Source organism: Cygnus olor, chromosome 1, assembly GCF_009769625.2.
Source record: "Cygnus olor isolate bCygOlo1 chromosome 1, bCygOlo1.pri.v2, whole genome shotgun sequence".
In the NCBI taxonomy this organism is placed as follows: domain Eukaryota; kingdom Metazoa; phylum Chordata; class Aves; order Anseriformes; family Anatidae; genus Cygnus; species Cygnus olor.
Window position 1 is genome coordinate 19,954,886 of NC_049169.1, and position 21,864 is coordinate 19,976,749.

Consider the following 21,864-nt stretch of genomic DNA (forward strand, 5'->3'; position numbering starts at 1 on the left):
AGCGGCGGCGGGCCGAGTGTGCGGGCGGCTGACGCGGAAATCCGAATGGGGCTCGCGGGCCGCTGCCTCCCCGGTTGCTACGGTGGCCGGGGCGGGGCCAAGCCGCGCCGGGCGGGCTGGGCTGAGGCGCTTCGCGTTCGGCGGTCGCTGAGGCGCTGAGGCGGCTGCGGGCTCCCCCCGGCCCCGCCATGGGGCCCGGCCCCGCGCCGCGCCCGGCCCGGCCTTCGCTGTGCGCTGCCCTGCTGCTGCTGGTGGTGCTGGTGGTCCTCCCGCCGCTCCCCGCCGCCGGTGAGCGGCGTCGCCTGGCGTGCTCCACCTGCCGGGACATCGCGGACAGGTTCAACCAGGTGCGCGGCGGGGATGGGGCCGCGTCGCGGCCCGCTGGGGGTAGCCACAGTGCCCGGCCGCTGCCCCCGGTCTGCCCCGGTGCTGGGGTGCGGGCACGGGGATGGGATGGTACCGAGCTTGAGCGCCAGCGGCGGGGTTGTTTTGGTGTTTTAATGGGGAAAGAGGGGCCTGCTGTGCTGCCTGCGGGGTGTGGGGTAAGCGTTGGTGGAGGGCACCGTCCCCTAAAAGTTGGGCCCATCGCTACCAGAAGGACATCGGGGCCCTGGAGCGTGTCCAGATAGGGGCTGCGGAGCTGGGGAAGGGCTTGGAGCACAAGTCCTGTGAGGAGCAGCAGAGGGAACTGGGGTTGCTTAGTCTGGAGAAGAGGAGGCTCAGGGGAGACCTTATTGCTCTCTACAGCTACCTGAAAGGAAGGTGTGGGGAGCTGGGGGTCGGCTTCTTCTCTCAGGTAATTAGTGACAGGACTAGAGGGAATGGCCTCAAGTTGCGCAAGGGGTGGTTCAGATTGGAAATTGGGAGACATTTCATCTGAGAAAGAGCAGTCAGGCATTGGGATGGGTTGTCCAGGGAGGTGGTGGCATCACCATCCCTGGGGGTGTTTAAGGAAAGGTTGGACGTGGTGCTTAGGGACGTGGTTTAGTGGGTGACACTGGTGGTAGGGGGATGGTTGGACCAGATGATCTTGGAGGTCTTTTCCAACGCTAACGATTCTGTGATTCTTTGTGTGTTGTCACCTACAACAGTCTTGCATTGTGGCAGAGGCAGCAAGGGACCTCTGTGGCTTGGGACAGATACTTAATACATATGCTTGTATTCACTGTTGTACACTTGAACTTCTGGGATTTTTTACAAGGTATATTTAGAGGAGTACTGGCTGTAACTCAGGGAAGGTGTGCTGGTCACACCGAATTATTGTGTTGCCTTTTTACATATTAAAGTTACAACATGGCAAAGATTGGGCTAGATACTACCAAAATGGAATGAAGCAGAGGGCCCATTTGACTTGTTAATAAGTTCCTGAGAAGTTAAGACTCTCCCATAGCCTTGTCTATGTGTTATAGCGCAAGATGATTCTTTTTTTTTTTTAATGAACAGTTTGATCATCAGCTTCAGAGTTTTACTGAAGTTTCTGCAATGTCATTAAAGTATTTACTGCTGCCGTTCACTTTTGTTAGAAACAAACTATGTTACTTAGATTCTTTTGGTGCTTTTCGTTTGCCAGGGATTAGCAGATACGGCGAAGAAGAACTTTGGTGGTGGAAATACTGCCTGGGAAGAGAAGACGTTGTCAAAGTATGAGTCCAGGTAAGCTGTCTCAGCGCTTCAGGTTCAGTAGAGTTTCATGTCTGCTGTGTGTAACTTTGCAGAACTGGTGTTAGTCTGGTACTTGAATATTGAATGTAACAGCTGAAGTTTCATATGTCCAAATCCTGAATTCTTTTTGACTAAAATGTAGCAGATTACATTACATCTGCAGTTTACAGTAAAGACTGACATCCCTTGTTAACGCTTCTATTTGTATTGCTTCTGAAAACAACAAAAGTGAATATGATTATTGGACGTGGTATTTTTTTATTTATTTACCCACTGGAGTCCTAAAGTGACAGTTTTAAATAATGGTCCATAGTTAATTGTTTCTCTTATAAGAGGTGGACTTCATTTTGGTGGACTGCAGTACTTGGTTTAGAATTAAACCAGTAACTGCTCCGTATTCAATATCTTAGCACTGAATAGGAAACTAGAAGAGGCACAGATTACTGTACTCCTTTGCATATATGTTTGATGACTGATCAGTGTGATCAGCCATCTTTTTTCCAAATTTCAAATTCAGTTTTTATTCTTAATTGGAACACTGAAATGCAAGGGTGGGATTTCTGAACCTCAGTTACTGTCTAGTTTCGTGGGCTTTTATCAGATATTAGCAATACTTGAAATTTACTGTTGAGCTTGTTAGAAAAATCTTACCAACCTACAGTCTGCAAACATAATAAGTGCAAGCAAGCTGAAGCGTTTCTTGTGGTTGTCCTAATCTTCTTAGTTACCAGAATAAAGAACTAATGAACTTTACTATATTTGCTGTGTCTTGGAACTAGTTCAGAACACACTCTAAACTGATAAAGTATCCTAGGCTGAAGTCAAGCTTCTGTAACATGTCTTGTGTGGTACCAAATAATATTTTAAAATTAAAATCATGACTTTCTTTCTCTGCTTGTAGTGAAATTCGTCTTGTAGAGATCATAGAGAATCTGTGTGACAGTAGTAACTTTGAATGTAACAACATGGTAGAAGAGCATGAGGAACATATAGAGAAATGGTGGTTCAAACTGTAAGTATCAATTTTTCTGTGTAGACCTCTGTGCTGATAAGCATCAAAGAGGATGAAATATTAATGGTATATTCTGTGCCTGATCAATAGGAATATATTTGTTGTAGCACAGAGACGGAAAGTGTATAATTAAAAGTCCACTTTATTCTCCTGTCAGTTGTGGAGTACAGGTAGCTGTGGACGTTCCAAGAGTCACCATGAGGCTACTCTGAGCTGTACATTCCAAATTTAATTCAGTGCTGCTAATTGCAGCCACTTCTGAACGAAAGTAGTGCTCAGCTATACAACAGCAGAAAGTGACGAGGACATCTAAATACATTTTGGATGAAAAAGAAAGCTTGATAGGATATTTTGTTTACTCAAAGTGAGTAATACTCATTCTCCTATTCAGAGATAACAAAATCATTAAGTGGGTGTTTTTTTTATTACCTTGAGTTGATAAGGTGCTAGACCAAGATTTTTTCCAGTCCCTCAGTTGTTTTTATGGTATAGAAATGCTTTTGGCACGGGAAAATATGACAATCAGATAGTGATACTGAGTGGCTTGTGTTGGGGATCATACAATGTGGATGAAGGAGCTGGAAATTCATGTAGAGAGTAGCTCATCTACTGTTTCTGTGTCCCTGCAGAGGTGGACTGCATCCAGTCAGGTGTAATTCAGTAGGGTGAACTGTCATTATACCACTTCATCACTGGATAAGGATTCTTGATAATCCATTTTTTTTAATGTTTGCTTTATTGCTTCGTACTTCTACCTTGCTGCGCAGTATTAAGTATACATTTAACACTCAAACTGAAGGAAAGGGGAGCTCTGCAAGCCAGATCAAACAAGATGACTTCAGAGAATGTGCTAAAATTTGCAGGACTGAAAGAAACTGATCTTAGACTAGAGAATTTGACCAAGTAGACTTCCTAAAATTTAAACAAAAAACATTCATAAAAATACATTGTTTTTGGAAAGCTTCCTTATTTAAAAGATATGTTGAGTGCAGTTGATCAACTTTGCCTCCTGTCCTTTAATCTAAAAATGTCATTCGGAATCTGTGGTAGTTTCCAAAGATGGTTTCTTTGGCTACGGATACCTTAGATCTTTTTTAACAAGGTCTCAGTAGGTTTACTTTTCAGGGTCTGGGCCTTGAAGTGAATACAATCATATCAAATAGTTTAGAAGGAAAAGCTGTACATGCCACAGGTGTTTCTGAAGACATCACTTCTTTCAGACTTCATAATTTCTAAACCTTCCTTATGGCTTTCCTTTGTTAAAGTTTCTGGAATTTCAGTGTCTGTGTGATACCGAGATCTTTCGTTTGTCATTTGAAACTATAGCAGTCCTTGTGCTTGCTTGCAAAATAATACTTAGTGATTTTATTATTAATTAGGTGTATATTCTAGTGCTAGAGTATCACATAACTATAAGTTCTTAATATAAAAAAATCCTTCTGAAATATTACTTGATTCATGCTAAAAAAGAAAAATAGAAAGAGGAATTTTAATGTGCACCTTACCGTGAAGTCAGGTTGGCTATAAGTTGAGCAAATGTTAATATCTGTCCTGGGTTCTCCTCTGTGTACTTGAGGTAAGCACACAACCGTTATCTTTTAAGAGGAATATATAAATATGACTGTCTAAACTGTATACAAACTTTCCCTTAAAGTAAGGTGCTTCAAAAAAAAAAAAAAAAGGTGGTGGGGGTCAAGGTGACATTAAAGTCATTTTGTTGGTCATATTTCACTTTTTCATAAATATAAAATTTGGGTAGAGTCTGATAACAAATAGTAAATTAAAAAAAAAAAAAAAAGACCTCATGTTAAAAAGTCCTCCAGTTACTAGGAGGCCTCCTAGTAGTTGATTCCTGAAATAAGGTAGTCATCATTTCAGAAGAGAGAACATAGGTTTCTAATCTCATGTCATACACAACAGATTTTTTGGATGACAGCGTGCAGGTTCATTTTTGTTAGTTGACTGTTAAAAATTTTAATTCTTTTAATTCGTAAATGAATGTCTTTCATACACAGAAAGAAGAAGTATCCTGATTTGTTTAAGTGGTTTTGCATAGAAACAATAGAAGTTTGTTGCCCAGCTGGAACTTATGGACCAGATTGCCTTGGTAATTTTTCTTTTAAAAAATACAGTCACAGATGTGTTCTTCACTCATTTGTTTGTCTCAGTCTTTCATAACAAGGACATATGAAGTATGATATTTTGCTTGAGAGAGCAGCTGCTGTGTAGTGCGTACCTGCGTGCGGCGTGGTACTTAGCTGCCTTGTGAGCTTCCTGCCTGAAGAAAGGTCTTTAAGGCATGAAGTAATGTATAAAGCTGTCATGGGTACTCGTGCAGAATCCATCTGATTAGCTTTTACATATACTCTTGATCTCTGCTTCAAGTTTCTCTGTGATGAAGTCTGTAGTTTAGGTGACCTTTCAGAGGTATGCAGACAGCAGTCCTTGCCTGGTTTCAAGACTAAATCAGCCAAAATGCTCTTGGGGATTAAATGAAGAAATTCACAACTGAGGATGAGTTAAAAAGAGAGTGAGAGAAATAGGTGGGGGATAGTTGTGTAAAAGTAAGGTCTGTGATGCAAAAGTGATTTAAAAAAAAAAAGGGATTTTGGCCACTGAAGTTCGTATAATTTATAAATCTGTAAAACCTTACACCTTGTTGGAGGTCAGTTTTGTCCTCTTATATTGACAGTTATTGAAAATGAAGTGCTAATTCCTGACATTGATCTAAGTGATTGCTTGCTAGTAGGTTCTTTTGACAGCAGTGCGACCATTCTTAGATATCTGAAATAAAGACACCAACTTTAGCCAGCAAAAATAGATAAAATTAGAAGTCACGGTCTTTAGCCATAATGAATTTTATAACTGAACTTCCCTGGAGATTGTTTTGAGTTTCCCTATACTTGGATATATTAGCATTTTGTGTTCCATGCCTTTTGGTTGCTCTCAAGAGAAAAAGATTTTGGAAATTGGATACTGTTACGGGTATATACTTTTACATTGTACTGTCTATGCAGAGGGAGGCACTTAGGGTGGTTGTGGCTGAGAATATGAAGTTATTTCTTGTAAGATCTGATTTTAAAAAAGTGGTTTTCATCCTTTCAAGCTTGTCGTGGTGGATCAGAAAGACCTTGTCATGGAAATGGCCACTGTGATGGGGATGGAACCCGTGGTGGAGATGGCTCATGTAGCTGCAACAAGGAGTATACAGGAGAATTTTGTTTGGACTGTGCTAGTGGTTACTATAGCACCTTGAGAAATGACACACATTCTGTTTGTACAGGTAATAAAATCTTTGATATATGCAAAGATCCTTGTCTTCTAATTTCACTTTTTGTAAACAAAAGTAGAAACAATTCAAACAGACAAGTTAATAACAGAAAGTAGTTACAGGAAAGTAGTTTGATTACTCAGCTTTGTCCATAAAGGACATGCCAGTGATTCTGGTGGAATTCTAAGAATTTGGTAAGTCACCTTCCCAGACTGCCCTTGGTATTTCCCCCCTTCCCTCCAATTTCTTTCTTTAAATTAAGAAGCAGAATTCATCTATATTGTGAGGGAGATGAAAAGGAAGAGCAAGCTTTGTGCTTTTTTTTTTTTTTTTTTAATAAGGTACTGTACAGTCATTTCAGTTCAAGATTTCCGTATAGTGAGTTTTAAAGCTAGTTTTACCTCATGTTTCAGATACATTAACTGGAATAAGCAGGTGTGGAAACAGCAGATCTGTACTGTAAACTACACAGCTTCTAGTTAAATGTATGTTACAGATTCCAGTTAAATATATCTAAGCTCAATTATGAAACAAAGTCCATCAGGCTCTAGGAATAAATTTCACCTTTTTTCAGTTGTCCAGATTTTTCATCTGTTTGTACATCTTGAAAAAGATTCTGTAGCAACTAAATCCTGACTGTGGGATTTAATGATTTTTTTTTCAATATTATCTTGTTTTTTTTTTAACCTGGACTTGTAGTAATTTTTCCGTATTATTTGTTTTATATTGCAATATAACAAGCATTCTGTCAGCTGGATTTCTCGTATGTTTCCTTGTTTTCTGAAGACTGATATCACTTCACACATTTGGTAGGAAGGAGTATTGAATCCTACAGTGTTTAAGCTGTTGTCCCAACCCTGAGTGGCTGAGCAGTTTACCTTCTTGATCTCTTTTTCTCAAATATTTCAGAAACTGGACCTGCCGCTTTTAGGCAGTACAATTTCTTGGCACTCAGTTTTAAGTGGCGCAGAAGTCTATTAATTGCCAGGTTTGGCTTCCTGTACTTTTGTTAGGACAGAACTGCATTTTTGTAAATGATGTCTCTGTAAAATCAAAATTTAATCCTGTGAATGCAAGGCTCAAAACACTAAAAGGTGATGGTTTCTAGTGAATCCTAAATAAGATTTTCTTTGAGAATTTGTGAGCATTAACTTGTCTTGGAATCTGTCAGCATAGCTCACAGTGTAGTTTTCTCTCATTTCAGCCTGCCATGCCGCTTGTAAAACTTGTACTGGTTCAAGTAATAAAGACTGCCAAGACTGTAAAGAAGGCTGGATCAAAAATGAAGAAGCAGCTTGTGTGGGTGAGTAATATTTAGTACACTTCAAACAGGTTTTGCAGCAATGTTGGATAATAAGATTAGATTACGTCAAGTTTTATAGTATTTTATGAAAGTGTTTTATGAAAGAAATCTGCTGAGATTTCTGCAGTCTGTAGTTTCTCTTTTCCAGACTTTTCACATTGTAGGAAAGCAGTATTTCTTCCCCATTCATCTATTCCTAGCTTCACATTTCAATTGGTTTATGAGGAGATACATATGGACACTTAAGGAAAAACCCTAATAATGAGTTCACTCCCAATGCAGAACTGGACTAATCTGAGAGTAACATACTCTACTTAAACTCTGTAACAGGGATCAGTAGATGCAATATCCCATATCAAACTGGTCAAATCAAACCAGCAAAAGACCCTTAACATAGTGTCTGGAAACAATATCTTAAAAGTTATGTGAACATGGCTTCTTGAGAAAAGTGTTAATGAGAACGAAGATTTGAATTACAGCTACTGCGACACCTGCTTAGACAACTGTAAAACATAGTAAGAGGGTTTTTAGATTGCCTAGTATTGTCTTCTGTACAGCTCTTTTTTCCAAATAGTCATTGCAACTGATCAAGTATAAGTTACTTGAGGAGTTGGTGGGAGTGATAACAGCAACAACGATGACTGAAATAGCTTTTCTTTGTCCAAATATTTCAGTATGAATACTGTTGTGCCCTTTCCTTGAATTGACAAGACCAGAGTATTTTAACTTCCTAGGTAAAACTGTTTTTCAGCTTGGCTGGTCCTAACCATAACTTGGCTTTTTTCAGTATGCTTTTTGTAGAAAACTATGCAGTTTATACGTGTGCTCAAAGAGTGGATTTTTTGTTTGTTTGTATTATACTTTAGAAAGTTCCATAGTTTGGTAATACAGGATAGAAAATCAACAGTATCCCAGAAGAGTACTCTGTTTTGCATGCATTTATGCTTTTTATGCAAATAGCATAACACTGACTTGGAAATGACAAGAATGGCAGGTATTCTGGAAGCTTTATTTGACTTGATCTCTTCTGATACGTCTGTTATCATCATAGAACAGCCTCTGTGGATCACAGTTTTGATTTGTTAATATAACCTTATGCTGAACAAAACAATAAATAAGTTACCATGTTACTTGTATTTGCAACATTGCATATCTGAGCATAAACTCATTGTGATGGTTACTCTGAAGGCAGTTTAAGTTTCTAGTTTTTGTGGGCCAGTTCTTACAGATTCTCTAATTATAGCATATAAATATTAATCTGTCTATTTAATCATGACTACTATTTTAGGTAACTTGTCACTTTTTATATTTCAGATTTAGATGAGTGTGCTTCTTCTCCTTGCAAAGATGAGCAGTATTGTTTGAACACAGAAGGATCTTTCTCATGCAAAGGTTTCTTTTTAATCTGCTTGTGTTCTGTATCATCTAGAATCCTAATCTAATGCTAGAGATAACACTAGAGAAGGCATTTAGTAAAATGTGGTCTGATCCTGACTGTGCTGGGGGAGGATGAGGCTTTAGACATATCATATGAGAAAGGTGAGAGATTTCTGGCTATTTCTTGTGGGGGTAAGCTGGCTGACTTTAAGGGGTGGTATTTTAAACCTAAGGTATTCTTATTCTTATGTTTAAAATGTTTTCTTTAGCATGTCATGCTAGCTGTGTAGGTTGCACGGGGGAAGGTTCCGACAAATGTAAGACCTGCGCATCTGGATACATGAAGGAAGATGAAAAGTGTACAGGTTGGTGGATTTAATTGTACATGGCAGAGCACCAGTTAGCTCACTCTAAGGTAGCCACACTGAGCAGCTCTTAAAGTGCTTTCACTTTAGTCTGGTTCAGTTTTCAAGCCTATCAAAATAATCCCTGTTGTTGTGGCATTAGCAATAATGACTTTATAATATTTTATTTATTTTATTATGTTAGTATGCATGACAAAGCTTAAAGGTGAAACACTTCAACAAAAGAATCAAAGTATTTTATAGTTGATTCATGAAACAAATGTGCAAGTTGTATCGGTTACCTATCACTTCATTAGAAGTGTGCACGTATATTCAGTTTGTATCAGAAAGGAAGGTATGCAGTACAGAGTCTTTCTGTTGATACATTAATCTCCAAATTCTAATGATACAAATTTGTAGTGAATTTTAACACAGTTTAAAACAACAGTAAAAGAGTGAAATCAGAGTTTCTCTGTGTGGGAGAGGAGAAGGTATACAATCTTAAATAGCTCTTAACTGTGACGATGTAGTATTTACAGGCTCCATTCCCTTTTGTTTTACCTTGGTGGCATCAACAGAAAATGACCATGGGAAATCTTGAGTAGGCTAAGACAAATGCTGTAGCTTAATTCACTTCCTCACATTGGACCTGCAAAACATAAAAATAACCTTCTATCTGAGCAAGTTTGATACACAGTCTGAAAGATGAAGAACTGTAACAGTTTATTTTAACAGAAGTCAAATCTGTTGCAGCAGCATTCTGCTCTTCAGTGCTTTTACTAAGCAATTAATTCCTGCGTTGGAAGTGGCCTGAGGTAGAATCTCGTTTGACTGAGCATAAGTAAGTTATATAACAAAATAATAGCAGTGGACTCTTTCTTTTCCTGTCTCTAGATATAGATGAATGTAATCTTCCTGAAAAGGTATGCATTAAAGAGAATGAAGACTGTGTTAATACTTCAGGTAGTTACAAGTGTGTATGTTCAGAAGGGTTTGAAGATAAGGATGGAACGTGTGTTCAAACTGTAAAAACAGGTAAGTAGCTTTTTAATGACGTTTTTAAATATATATATATATATATATATATATATATATATAAATCTACAACTTGGAGGTGTATTTCTTGGAGGTGTATTTCTGTATTTCTGTCTAAGGGTCTAGTCACTTGTGAATTAATCTGTATAATTTCTCATCTTCCTAAAACTCTAGTCTTTCCAAAGTTTTTGTGGTTGGCCATGTATTCTGGCATGCATGTTTTCTTGTTCAAAGATGAGTATTTGTTTTTTAAATGTCCTTGTGTTTAATTTTTTTGCTTAAGGTTGTGTAAGTCACTAGGTGTTTGGTTTCATTACATAATTAAAGTGAACTAGCAGACTACCACTATCATAAAAAGGAGGTCATCTTCCTTCCCACTTTTTTCTTTATTATTTATAAAGATTTAGGGGTTTATCCAATTGCATGCAAGCCGCTTCAACTTGCTCAAATTTCAGAAAACTAAGCAGAATTCTTTCTTGTTGGTTGAGTGAGCCGAATTTTGTTTATTTTGTGATCACACAAGTGCCAGAACTGGTGAATGAGAAGATGACATACATCTTTCAGTAGTAGAGAGCTGTTTGGCTAGACTTAAACTGTACAATTCCAAAGTGAAAACAAGATTATTTTTCAAAAAAGAATGCAGGAGGATATATGAGAGAGACTCATTATTATAACTTCACTTTCTTCATACTTCTTAGTGTTTTTTTTTCCCTAAGCCCTATGGTCTACTTTTTCATCTTGCATTAATAAATTGTAACAGTCTATGTAGTACTGCTCATTAAGGTTATTCAATTAAGACCTTTACTTTCAGTACATGGTGTTATTAGTCCATTTAAAAAAAAAAAGCACATGGTAACAGATCTCCTGCATAACTGCACAGGAAAACTACATAACTGCAGTTTCAATGTTATCTGACACTTCATGAGAATAAAAGCAAAATTAACAATTTACAAATTGACCTAACTTATTTCTTAGATTGCTCTGCTTTTTAAAGCCTCTTTTAACATCTGAAGCAAGCAGTTTGCAATGTAGAAAGTAATTCTGAATACTACTTGCTTTTTGTGTTCAAATACTCTGAGTGTCTTCTGACAGGTGATGTGGAAAAGAGAAAGTTCATTGTGAATAGTTGAAAACAAAAACTTAGAATAGAAATAGCTGTACTGCTTTTATCTTCCACTACCAGTATCAAACCAGTTTATTTCAATGTTTGTTTTTTTTTTTTGCATCTGAGATAAATTTCATAAGCTTGGATCCTGACACTGATGCAAGTAGCTCCCCTATATGACTTCATTCTCTGTGTGGTCTTGCAAAATATGTTGATTTGGGTTTGTCTATTAAAAATTCCTAATGTATTATTAATTATATCATATAATTTTTGACATGTTCACTTTTGCATTCTAATAATAATGATGCTTAATTTCACAGGAGAGGAAGTGGAGACTGAAACAACTGAGCCTTCACATACTGGACATGAGGACTTATGATGTGCATCCAGAACCAAAAGACATTCCTATCTCAAGTTTTAAATTATTGGACTAAGTCTCTGCTAGCTGACTTACTGTGGGAATGGTATTAAATATGCAGGTTGCCATTAAGATTTTTTTAAATGGTGATAAACTGCTCTTTAAGCTGCATTTCTTTATTCTTAAATACCACTTTTTTATAGTTCTTTAAGAACAACGGTCTAGATGGGTAAGTATAAAATTTGAATTAACATAACATTGTACCCAACAATTGTAAACAAATTGAAGATCTCTCATTCTAGTGCCTACTGGTAATAGTCATCCTTTTTAGGAAGGACTTCGTTGCACTTCATAATTCAAGAAAAAATCTAAACTGAAGCTTGGTGTTTCTTGACATGAGAAATATTTCTGTAACTGAAATACAGCTTTTAGAAATTGTCAAAGGGAATATCTTTGGGGGGGGGGAGGAGAAAGTGTTCCCTTAAACAAAACAGAATGCCTAATACTGCATTCAATAAAAGTTTATTTTGTTGGAATGTGCCTTAAAATTTTTAAGATGTTAATACCTTGCTGTGTTGTCATGTCTATTTTTCATTTGGACAGTGGGGAAAAAAAAATCCAGACACCTAAGCACTGTATTTCAGTTCAGCACTGAGCACTTCTTAAGTCATGCTGGGATGTAGATTGTGGGGAGGGAAATACCACTTTCCTCTAAAGGAAGGTTTATGTTAAACTTAAACAGCTTTCCAAAGGCTGGCAGACAAATCTTTCTTCCAGATACTTCCCATCACTGTATAAACTAGTTTACACACTTAATGCAAGTAAATTAATATCTGCACTCAGTCACTCAAAGCTGTAATGAGTGGCCTCTGGAACTGATGAATACTTACTTTTCATTAGAATCTACTGCTGCATGTAATAGTTTCTTGTCTTTTTCAACGCAAGCATACTACAATCAATTTTGTTGTCTCTTGTGCTGTTTTGGAGGTAAAGCAAATAAGCTTAGCATAGATACCGCTTCTTACATGTTGTCCATAGGCTTAAAGGCAAGTGTAAGAGCTAAAATGGGTATATTCTGCAGGACCATCACAGCTGTAAAATAAGGCAAGGACCATCCTGCTGCAGTATTTAAAGCTCTTACGGAAGTAAATGAAGTCTGACATACATTGAGGTGATGGATACAGGGAGCACAAAGAGCTAGTATAGAATACAGGTGAAAAGAACATAATTTAGGCTTGACTATGAAGAAACTATAGTCTGGAGGCCATCAACAGTACCCTGAGGTAAGTGGAAATGGAAAGGATAGACTTGTTGAGCAAGGAAGTCCAAACACTTTCTGTATACTTCTGAAGACTTCTGTGTTCAAAATGTCTTCATCACAGTTTAGTCTGTGAGCAGTGCATGTAGGATTTGTATGTGCAATAGATACTTGCACAAACAAGAGGATTCTGTTGGATTCTTACTTTAAAACCTGTCTAAGCTGATTTTGTGAGATGTAGTTTAAATACTCAATGGTATTAAAATGTGACAGTTTTCTTTAAGACAAGTTATTTTCCTTCAGCTAGTATACCTAGATGTTTCTTAGTTTGACAGTCTGAGAAATAAATCTTTTAGTTGAGTGCTTTACCTACTCTAAATGTCAGAGGTAGACCTGTATACTGCATATCTTTAGAGTTGTTGTGTAGGTGTTTTATTAAATAAGTGCTAAATTAGAGAGAGTAAAAAGTAGACAGTTCTGGGAACACAGGAAATACAACTTGGGGAATTCAAGTTTTTTTAGTGTTGGTGTAGACAATCATGGTAATAATATCAAACCTTAAGGATCATAAAGGAGTATAGCCTGTCTTTGCTGCTCGGTCATTGTCACTTAACTCCCAGGTGTTCTAGATGATGATCTAAATGCTCCTTGTTAACAGTGAAACAAAATGTTAATTCTGTTTAGGAACTACTGTAAACTCTTACTCAATAGAATTCTCTGTCCATTATAAACTTTCATTTATGTTTAATGTTAGAATTAGTGCTCTCTCATATGAAGAGGAATTTGTTATTCTAAGTTCCCTTCAAGTCGACTTGGCATTTTAGGGGGATATCTGACAAGGTGCTACAGCACACCTCAATGTGGAAGCATTTGCTTTCCTGTTTGGTGTTTTTTTGTTTGTTTGTTTGTTTGTTTTTTTAGATCTGGACAAAAAATCTGAGCTGAATTGATCCTAGTTAAGCTCACATATGGGATGAAATAATAAAAAGGAAAAAAAAAAGATTTTTTTTCTCTGGTGACAGAGAAGAGAAACTCTTCCTATGATGAACTACAAAATGCATCAAACTTTGAATAATGAGAATAGTCTGATATATTCAAATTGTTGTTTGGGTTCTGGAGCATGCTTTCAGCTCTCCATTGCCACATTAAAACTATCACTTGTGCCCTAGGAAACTTAAGAACACTGTACTTGCATATTACGAGTCGCTATTATCTTTCTGCGTAATCCTGTCACTCCCTCACCCCCTACTCCAGATGATTAGCTCCTGTTACTTTGTTAAATTATTGTGGATAAACTTGAAATGTTTAGGGTCTGTAAAAGTGAATTTAAGTATTTAGAGCTTTCTCTAAGGGAACTTTACTGAGGTATGTATTTGATACATATTTAACAATAAGTATGCTACTGCCTCAAGCCCTCTGACTGCTTACGTTATAGAGTTGGTACTCTTGTTTTGTTCTGTATCCTCATTTTACTACTTCAGGCTGTGACTGTAATTGTTCTCTGTTTTAAAGGTCAAGAACTAAAAATTGTTCTGACTGAATTCGTTCCTTTTTGGCTCTCTGACATGACTACAATGGGAATAGAAGCATAGAATCATTGAGGTTGGAAAAGACCTTCAAGATCATCTGGTTCAACCATTACCCTACTACCAGTATCACCTACTAAACTATGTCCCTAAGCATCAGGTCCAACCTTTCCTTGAACACCCCCATGGACAATGACACCACCACCTCCCAGTTCCAATGCCTGACTACTCTTTCTGAGAAGAAATGTCTCCTAATAACAGGACACATTTTTTTCACCTCATTAAAATGAGCATTGAATTGGGTGGGAAGGCACTGGCAATTAAGGTCAAGTGCTTTGTGTTAGCCAAGCCATTCCAGGGTGTGAATGCTTCCTATTATACATTTTTAGCTCTAAACGGTTAAAATGTAAGAGGAACAGCTTACTTTTGTCCTTACATTGTAGGAAGATCTGGTTATATAGTACAAGGCATGTTCTTACAGTTGTCTGGAATTACAGATCTCAAACTAATTTCATATCAAACTATATCAACACGTTGATAAATACTTCAGAAGTGATCTGACATATACAACAGACAAGATGTCTCTTAGGTGTTGGTTAGGTACCTTTATCATAAATACCAAAGGCTAAAGTTATTGGTGAACCTTGAACTTCAGATTCTTGCCTATTATCTTAAAAAGTTGATACTGTGTGCTCTCAAACTAAAAACTATATCCCTTTTGTTAGTTTGTCTTGCTAGTTCTCTGGGTTTTCTTGGCCGAAGAGCAAGCAGTTTTTGCAATGTGAGATAACCATCTTGTCAGTACAGGAAAAAGACCTCTGTTTAGGTTATAGTTGAACACCACAGAAGGTACAGCTTGTGCTCAAATAGGGGTGTTTTCAAGGAACAACAACAACAAAAAAAAAACAACCTACAAGCCAGTCTACTTCAATTAAAGCTCTAAACAAGGTCAAGTAAGTCATCGTAACTGTGCACCATGTATACCGCAGTACTTTTGCAGCACCTAAATGTAGGCATCTAAGCACGTGCAGTAATGTTTTCATCTGAGTATTAGAACATAATCTCACTACTGAATTTTTTCTTTGATGTGAGTTCCCACCATAACTATTGTAGCCACTGAGTACTCTGCAAAACATATCATACATTCATAAATACAATAAAAGAAGCCTCTTGCTGAATAATCCAATAATTTAGTTAGTTCATTCAGTAAGGCAGAGATCTGAAAGGATTCAAATCACTATCTTATTTCTCAAGAGAGATGTCAAAGCCCATAGGTTATAGATTATATAGATCAGGACACAAGTCACTGTAAAATATATAGGATAAATGGAAAAATAGTACTGGGTTTGTAAAATACATTGTTGACAAGGTTTGATTATATAACATCCTAATGAGCTGGGAAGAGGTTCTCTTCAGTCAGTTGTCCTTCCAACCTTTCAACTGCCATCTGCAAGTTGAAAAAGCACCAAAACTTGTGAAAACCTCCAACTCACACTTTGGTTATTAAGTGCTCAGCATATAGATATAAGACAATTAGCCCTGACAAACACGGTGCACCCTTCCCTTGAAGTTACTTTCAGACCATTCTTAATGAAAGCTTTAAAGATGTGTACAGCTAATCTTGTGCCATATTAACAAGTGACTAATTGAAAAGAATGTGTCAAAGGAAAGATTTAAAAACCCCAAGCAGTCCTGAATCAGGTATAGCAATAACATGAATGACAGTGCTCTGTAATGGTCCCAGCTGGCCTGTTAACACCCTTGCTGTTTCTTTCCTCCTGCTATCAGTCTGTCATGGGTTGTTTTCTGAGATTACACTGTACGTGTTCTGAAGTAAAGCTTCTAGAGTTACTCAGAGCAGCTGCCTTTTTTTTTTTTTCCTTCTTTGTATCAAAATGAAATTCTACCCATCTCTTTCAGCTACTTCACACCATGACTAGCTTTCTGGTTTCAGTTCTAATGTTAATCCAAGTATGATCTGTGGATAGATCTCAAACGTGTCTGCAAAGATACTCTTTTTTTCTATGATTTCTATTAGATTTTAATAAATGCTACAGTAGTAGTCTTTCGTAGTGTAAACCAGTGTACTAGATTTTCTTTCTTACTTGAAAGTAGCTTTGAAGTTGTATTAGTTGTATTAGATTTTTTTCCCTAGTCTGTTTGTTTTGTCTTGATTTGTCTTCTACACTTACCCTTGCTGCAGCCAGAACTCATTCTGCCACTTGAACAGAATTGAGCTTTGCCACTGCCAGGAATAGAAGCCAAAAGGATTTCTGAGATCACAAAAGCACAGAATGGTTGAGGGTAGAATGTGTCTTCAGGTGTTATCTAGTCCAACAGCCCTGCTCAAAACAGGGTCAGCTAAAGCAGGTTTATCAGGGCCTTGTTTATGTGGGTGTTGAATAAGTCCAAGGATGGAGACTTTACGACATGTCTAGGCAATCTATGTCAATTGTTTAACTGCCCTCACAGTAAAAAGATTTTTCTTATAAATACAAGAAAATCCATTTCATCCTGTTTGTGCCGATTGGTTTTTGTTCTGTCACTGGGTTCCATTCAGAAGGACCTGCCTCTACCTTCTTTACTCTGTTTTTTATGCACACTGCTAAAATCTACCCTAAGCCTTCTCCAGGCTGAACAATTCCGTCTCTTAGTTTATTGTGTAATAGGTACTCCAATCCCCTACTCAGCTTTGTGGATCACAGCTTGACTTGCACGTCTCTTCTCCTGGGGAGTACAGCCCTCCTGATGTGCCTCACCGGTGCTGAGTAGGTAGGTCCCTCGGTCAGCTGGCGACACTTCAAATGCAGCTCGAGATTTGGCCTTCATTGCCTCAAGGGAACATTGCTGTCTCCTGGTCAGCTTAATGTCTGCCAGGACCCCAAATTCTTGGCAAAGCTGCTCTCTAGTCACACAGCCTGTCCTGGGTTATTTGTCTTCAGGTCCAGGATTTGATGTTTCCTTTTGTTGAACTGCAGGAGGTTCCTGTCGGCCCATTTCTTCAGCTCTCTGAATGCCCCTCTGAATGGCAGGACAACCAACTGATGTATCAGCTACTACTCCTGTTTTTGTATCATGCAATTTTGCTGAGAGTGCATCCTATCTTATCTTCCAGGTCATTAATGAAGGTATTAAACAATATTGCCCTCAGGATTGATCCTTGGGAATACCACCATTGTGGGCCTGTAGCTATGTGTCTTGCCTTTGATCACAGCCCTTTGAGCCAGACAGTTTGGCCAGTTTTCACTCCACATCACTGTCTATCTAGCCTATACTTGATGAGATTATCAATGAAGATGTTTTGAGAGACAGTGTCAAAGGCCTTGCTAAAGTCAAGTGTGTTCTGCCCACATACATCAAGCTTGTCATTTTATTGTAGAAGGCTGTCAGCTTTCTCAAGTGTGCTGTAAATCTGTGTTGACCCAAGCTCAAATAATTTCATGTTGTTTATATGTCTGGAAGAGGCTTCCTGGAATATTTTTTCCATCACTTTCTTACCATCACTCTCTTAGGGACTGAGGTGAGGATGGTTAGTTGTCCTATAGTTTCTTAGATCCTTCTTCTCAAAACAGAAGTGACGTTTGCCTTCTGCAAGTCCTTTGGAATCTTTTTCAACCATTTTAACTTTTCAAACATTATCAAGAATGGCTTTGCAATAACATTGCCTAGCCTACACAAACCCTCTGGACTAGTGTCTCACCAGTTTGTTTAAACATTTCCTAATCTGATCCTCCTTCAGGTAGGTCTTCCTTATACCAGATGTTGACATGGACCTGGGAATCCTGAAAGCAAATCTTATTAGTAAAGACCAAATCAAAGAAAGCATTGAATACCTTGGCCTTTTCTGTGTCTTTTGTCACCTAGTCCCCTGCCCTGTTCAGCAGTGAGCCGTTTTCTGTCATCTTCCACTTGCTGTAGAGGTACCTGTAGCAGCCCTTGTTGCTCTTCAAATCCCTTGCTAAGTTCTACTCCTAAGTGGGCTTTGGCTTTCTTGACCACATCCCCTCATGCTAAGACAGTGCCTCTGTATTCCTTCTGGGTCACCTGTGCCTGTTTCCACATCTCGTGTTCCTATTTATGTTTTGAGTTTAGTCAGGAGCTCTGTATTTGTTCATGTAGGCTTCCTCCTGCTTTGCTTGATTTCCTGTACATCAGAATTGGAGAAGGCAATTGCTGAAAATCCACAGCTCTCCTGGACCTGTCTAGGACTGTCTGCCTCAGCTATTCCTTCCAAGCAGATCCTGGAGAAGGCCAATGCCTACTTTCCTGAAGCCCAGTGGTACAATCTGGCTATTTGCCTTGCTGCAAAATCCTATTTACAGAACTTGGTCTGTTTGAATTACAAATATTATCTTTCTTCTTAATGGTGCTCTTTTATTGTATTTGACCCTCCCAGCTTAGCTTTGCTCAGTAGGGAGACTATAGTCTCTTTGGGATGGAGGATCACATTTTTGGTCTAATTTTGTTAAATAGAATTGTGATTTATTCCCTCATTTTGCATCATAACATTTCATTTGTAGGATCTACATCCACCGCTATATTTAGTAGCGCAGAAATTTCTTGAATAGTAGCTAGAAGCTGTGCATCTAGGAGAAACATTCTTCTATTGCTAAATTCATCTGTACTCACAGGGCAGAATGTCTAGGGCAGGAATGGATTTCATACTAGCTGTAAGACAAATACCCAAGTTAAGTTTGTTAGTGTTGGGACATTTGTCTTTAAATCCATCTTGGGGTTGCTATTTCTAAGTATTACTAAGCATATTTAAGAAATCATTTGGTGGTGATGCTTTATGTTCTGAAAATCAGTGATGTTGGTGCAGTATAATATCATTTTGGTAAAGTTTCTATACAATAACTTTAAACTTAATACTTGTGTTTTGAGAGATCATACCCGAAACTAAGCATATTTATCATGCTTGAGGAGAGAAGAAAAGGAACCTTAAATTGCTTCACATTGATTTTTCAGTATCTTCTAGGAATCCAATATGGGTCCTGTTACTCCTGCCTGCTGTTTATGCCAGTAAGAAAGAAGTTATTTCCGGTTCCAAAATTATTTACATTGTTTTCCTTTAGTATTTCTAAGTTTAATAATAATAACAATAATAACAAATAATAATAATAATAATAACAAATAATAATAATAATAATAATAATAATAATAAAAGTTAATGATTGCGAGGAAGAGGAACACACACCTTAAAACCAAAAAATAACAAGGCCTACATATATACTTCTAGAGTAAGAAAACCAGGCTACCCAAAGAAAGAATGTATGAATAAACAGTTTGGTCTTCTAACAGAAGGGATCTTGTGGGTCATCTTATTCATCCCTAAGATAAGCCAAGTGGGATTGTTCTTTTTTGTAACACTTGGAAATGCAATATTTAATTCCAGAATTGCTGAGGCAATGTCTTTTCCATCGTTCCCTATAATTTGATCTATCAGAACATATTGTCAAGTACTTATTTGATAGTAGTTTTTTAATGAGTAGCAAAATAAGACCCCCCCTGCGTGCAGCTGTGATCCTTGCTTCATTTGTTTAAGGTAGTGTGCAAACAAGGATAGTCCTGTATAATATCTTTGCCTTGCAAAAGGTGGAAGAGCAAGTGTTTCAGAGAACTGAGGTTCATCTTTGACATCTAACAGAAATAATATGAAGTTTTTTAATTTCTATTTTTTTTTAGTTCCTGGACGGGGCAATGTCACATTACCACCTTTTCAAGCACTGAAGCAAAGGTGGCTAGAAACTACTATTTAGAAAAGCACAACAGCTGGAATTTTCATATAAAAATGTTGTTTCCTAACGGAAAGGGCTAACCATAAGCCTTGGCAGCAATGAAATGTACGGTTTCACTGCAGAGGCCCACTTCAACTTGCTCTTGGGAAATTCATTCAGAATTCTTGCTGTGCAAGTGCATCCCCTAGTGTCTTCATAACATTTTAATAATATTATTTCTTTATCGTGGTAGGAGGTTTAGCTTTGGCTGCTCAGCTTTGGTAAACAGATCCCGTGTCACTGGGAATACATAAGAGGGCAAGTCAGAAGTTATCAGGTGTTAACAGTCTCCGAAATGGAATGGTGAGGTATCTGCCATCAATGGCAATATCTTGGAACTCTAATTCTGCAGTCCAGGAGTCTGGACTGAAGCAGCAGCTTCTCCTTAGTAATTGGTTAAGAAATACAGAATTATGTTTTGACTCCATTTTCATGTTTATTTTCGAGTCTATAAATCTAACTGCTTATGTGTTTAAAGAAGTACTCTCATATGTAGGTATATACAGGTATATGCACAAATTGAGCCATATTATAGACTAATAAGCACCTTTCAATTGCAATACTTCATAATTATCTTTTGTTATCACTAAACATTATAATATATGTAGTTCTCTATTTTTTTCTGCAGTGAGATTAACAGAAATTCTTCCTATCTGATGTCAAAGATGCAACAAGAAATTCAATTGCAGTGCGAGCTGCAGATGGTAGAAGAATTTCCTGTTAGCTCACAAGGGCCTCCAATACCTAAAGGGGGTCTACTGGAAAGCTGGGCACAGACTCTTTGTTGAAGAGTGTAGTGATAGGACAAGGGATAATGGCTTTAAACTGAAAGAGGGTAGATTTAGATTAGATATTAGGAAGAAATTCTTTACTCAGAGGGCGGTGAGGCACTGGACCAGGTTGCCCAGAGAAGTTGTGATTGATTCCTCATCCCTGGAAGTGTGCCTAACCAGGTTGGATGGGACTTTGAGCAGCCTGGTCTGGTGGGAGATGTCCATGCCTATGGCGGGGGAGTTGGAACTAGATGATCTTTAATGTCCCTTCCAACCCAAACAATTCTGTGATTCTAAGGGAGAAAGATGAGTCATTAGGGCACAAGCTGTTCTGTCTTTCAGGACATTTTTCTCCTATCAATTCATTACACACTGGTCATGTTCAAAACAGTGTCTCCAGAATAAGTCTTATTTTATGTTAAAGCTCTTCACACAGATGGCGTTTGACAGGCTGTTTGACAAGACAGGCATCCTAATGGGATGACAGCTCCGGAATTCCTGTTGCTTGGGAAAGAGAACTCTACAGCAGGCACAGTTCAATGTTGCTTTAGGCATTCCCGTTGTAGATGACCAGCTGTTTGCCCCATGCAGAGATGCACAGCTGTGCTGCACCAGGAAAGAAGTATATCTTTACAATGCTATTTCATTAGATTGTGCTACAGATTTTCACAATTTCCATGTTAAGCCAGCAGAGGGTACTCTTAAACTTCCATGATGTTACGCTGCTTCAGGAGGCCAGTGTGTCAAAATGAGTTACAGTACTGAGGGGAGAAGACAGAAATGTCCTCCCTCCCTTTAATGACAATATATGGACACGATTGCATTTAAGTAAAACTGGTGAATATTTTATATGCTTAGTAAATTTGCTACACCGTGTTCTTTTCAAAAGCACAAAAAACATCTTCTCAGTCATATTAAAACTTGATTTTAAGAAGAGGAAACTTCAGCTTGGAAGAGACTTCAGGATGTCTCTTGTTCAACTATCTGCTGAAGTGGGGACAGCCATGAGGTGTGACCATCAAGAGATGCCTCATCTGCTCTTGAAAGTCTAAGGATGGAGGCT

The 21,864-nt window shown here is 38.2% G+C and overlaps 1 protein-coding gene across 1 annotated transcript; it reads left to right on the forward strand.

Annotated features, from left to right (window-relative positions):
- Positions 1-8: 8 nt before the first annotated feature.
- CRELD2 (cysteine rich with EGF like domains 2) lies at positions 9-12,003 on the forward strand. Its single transcript, XM_040549274.1, has 10 exons — positions 9-347; positions 1,571-1,653; positions 2,564-2,674; positions 4,690-4,781; positions 5,781-5,957; positions 7,150-7,248; positions 8,563-8,640; positions 8,895-8,990; positions 9,864-10,004; positions 11,430-12,003. Exons 1-10 carry the CDS (start codon positions 189-191, stop codon positions 11,486-11,488), a joined length of 1,095 nt encoding a protein of 364 aa, XP_040405208.1. The 5' UTR covers positions 9-188; the 3' UTR covers positions 11,489-12,003.
- The last annotated feature ends 9,861 nt before the right edge of the window (positions 12,004-21,864 follow it).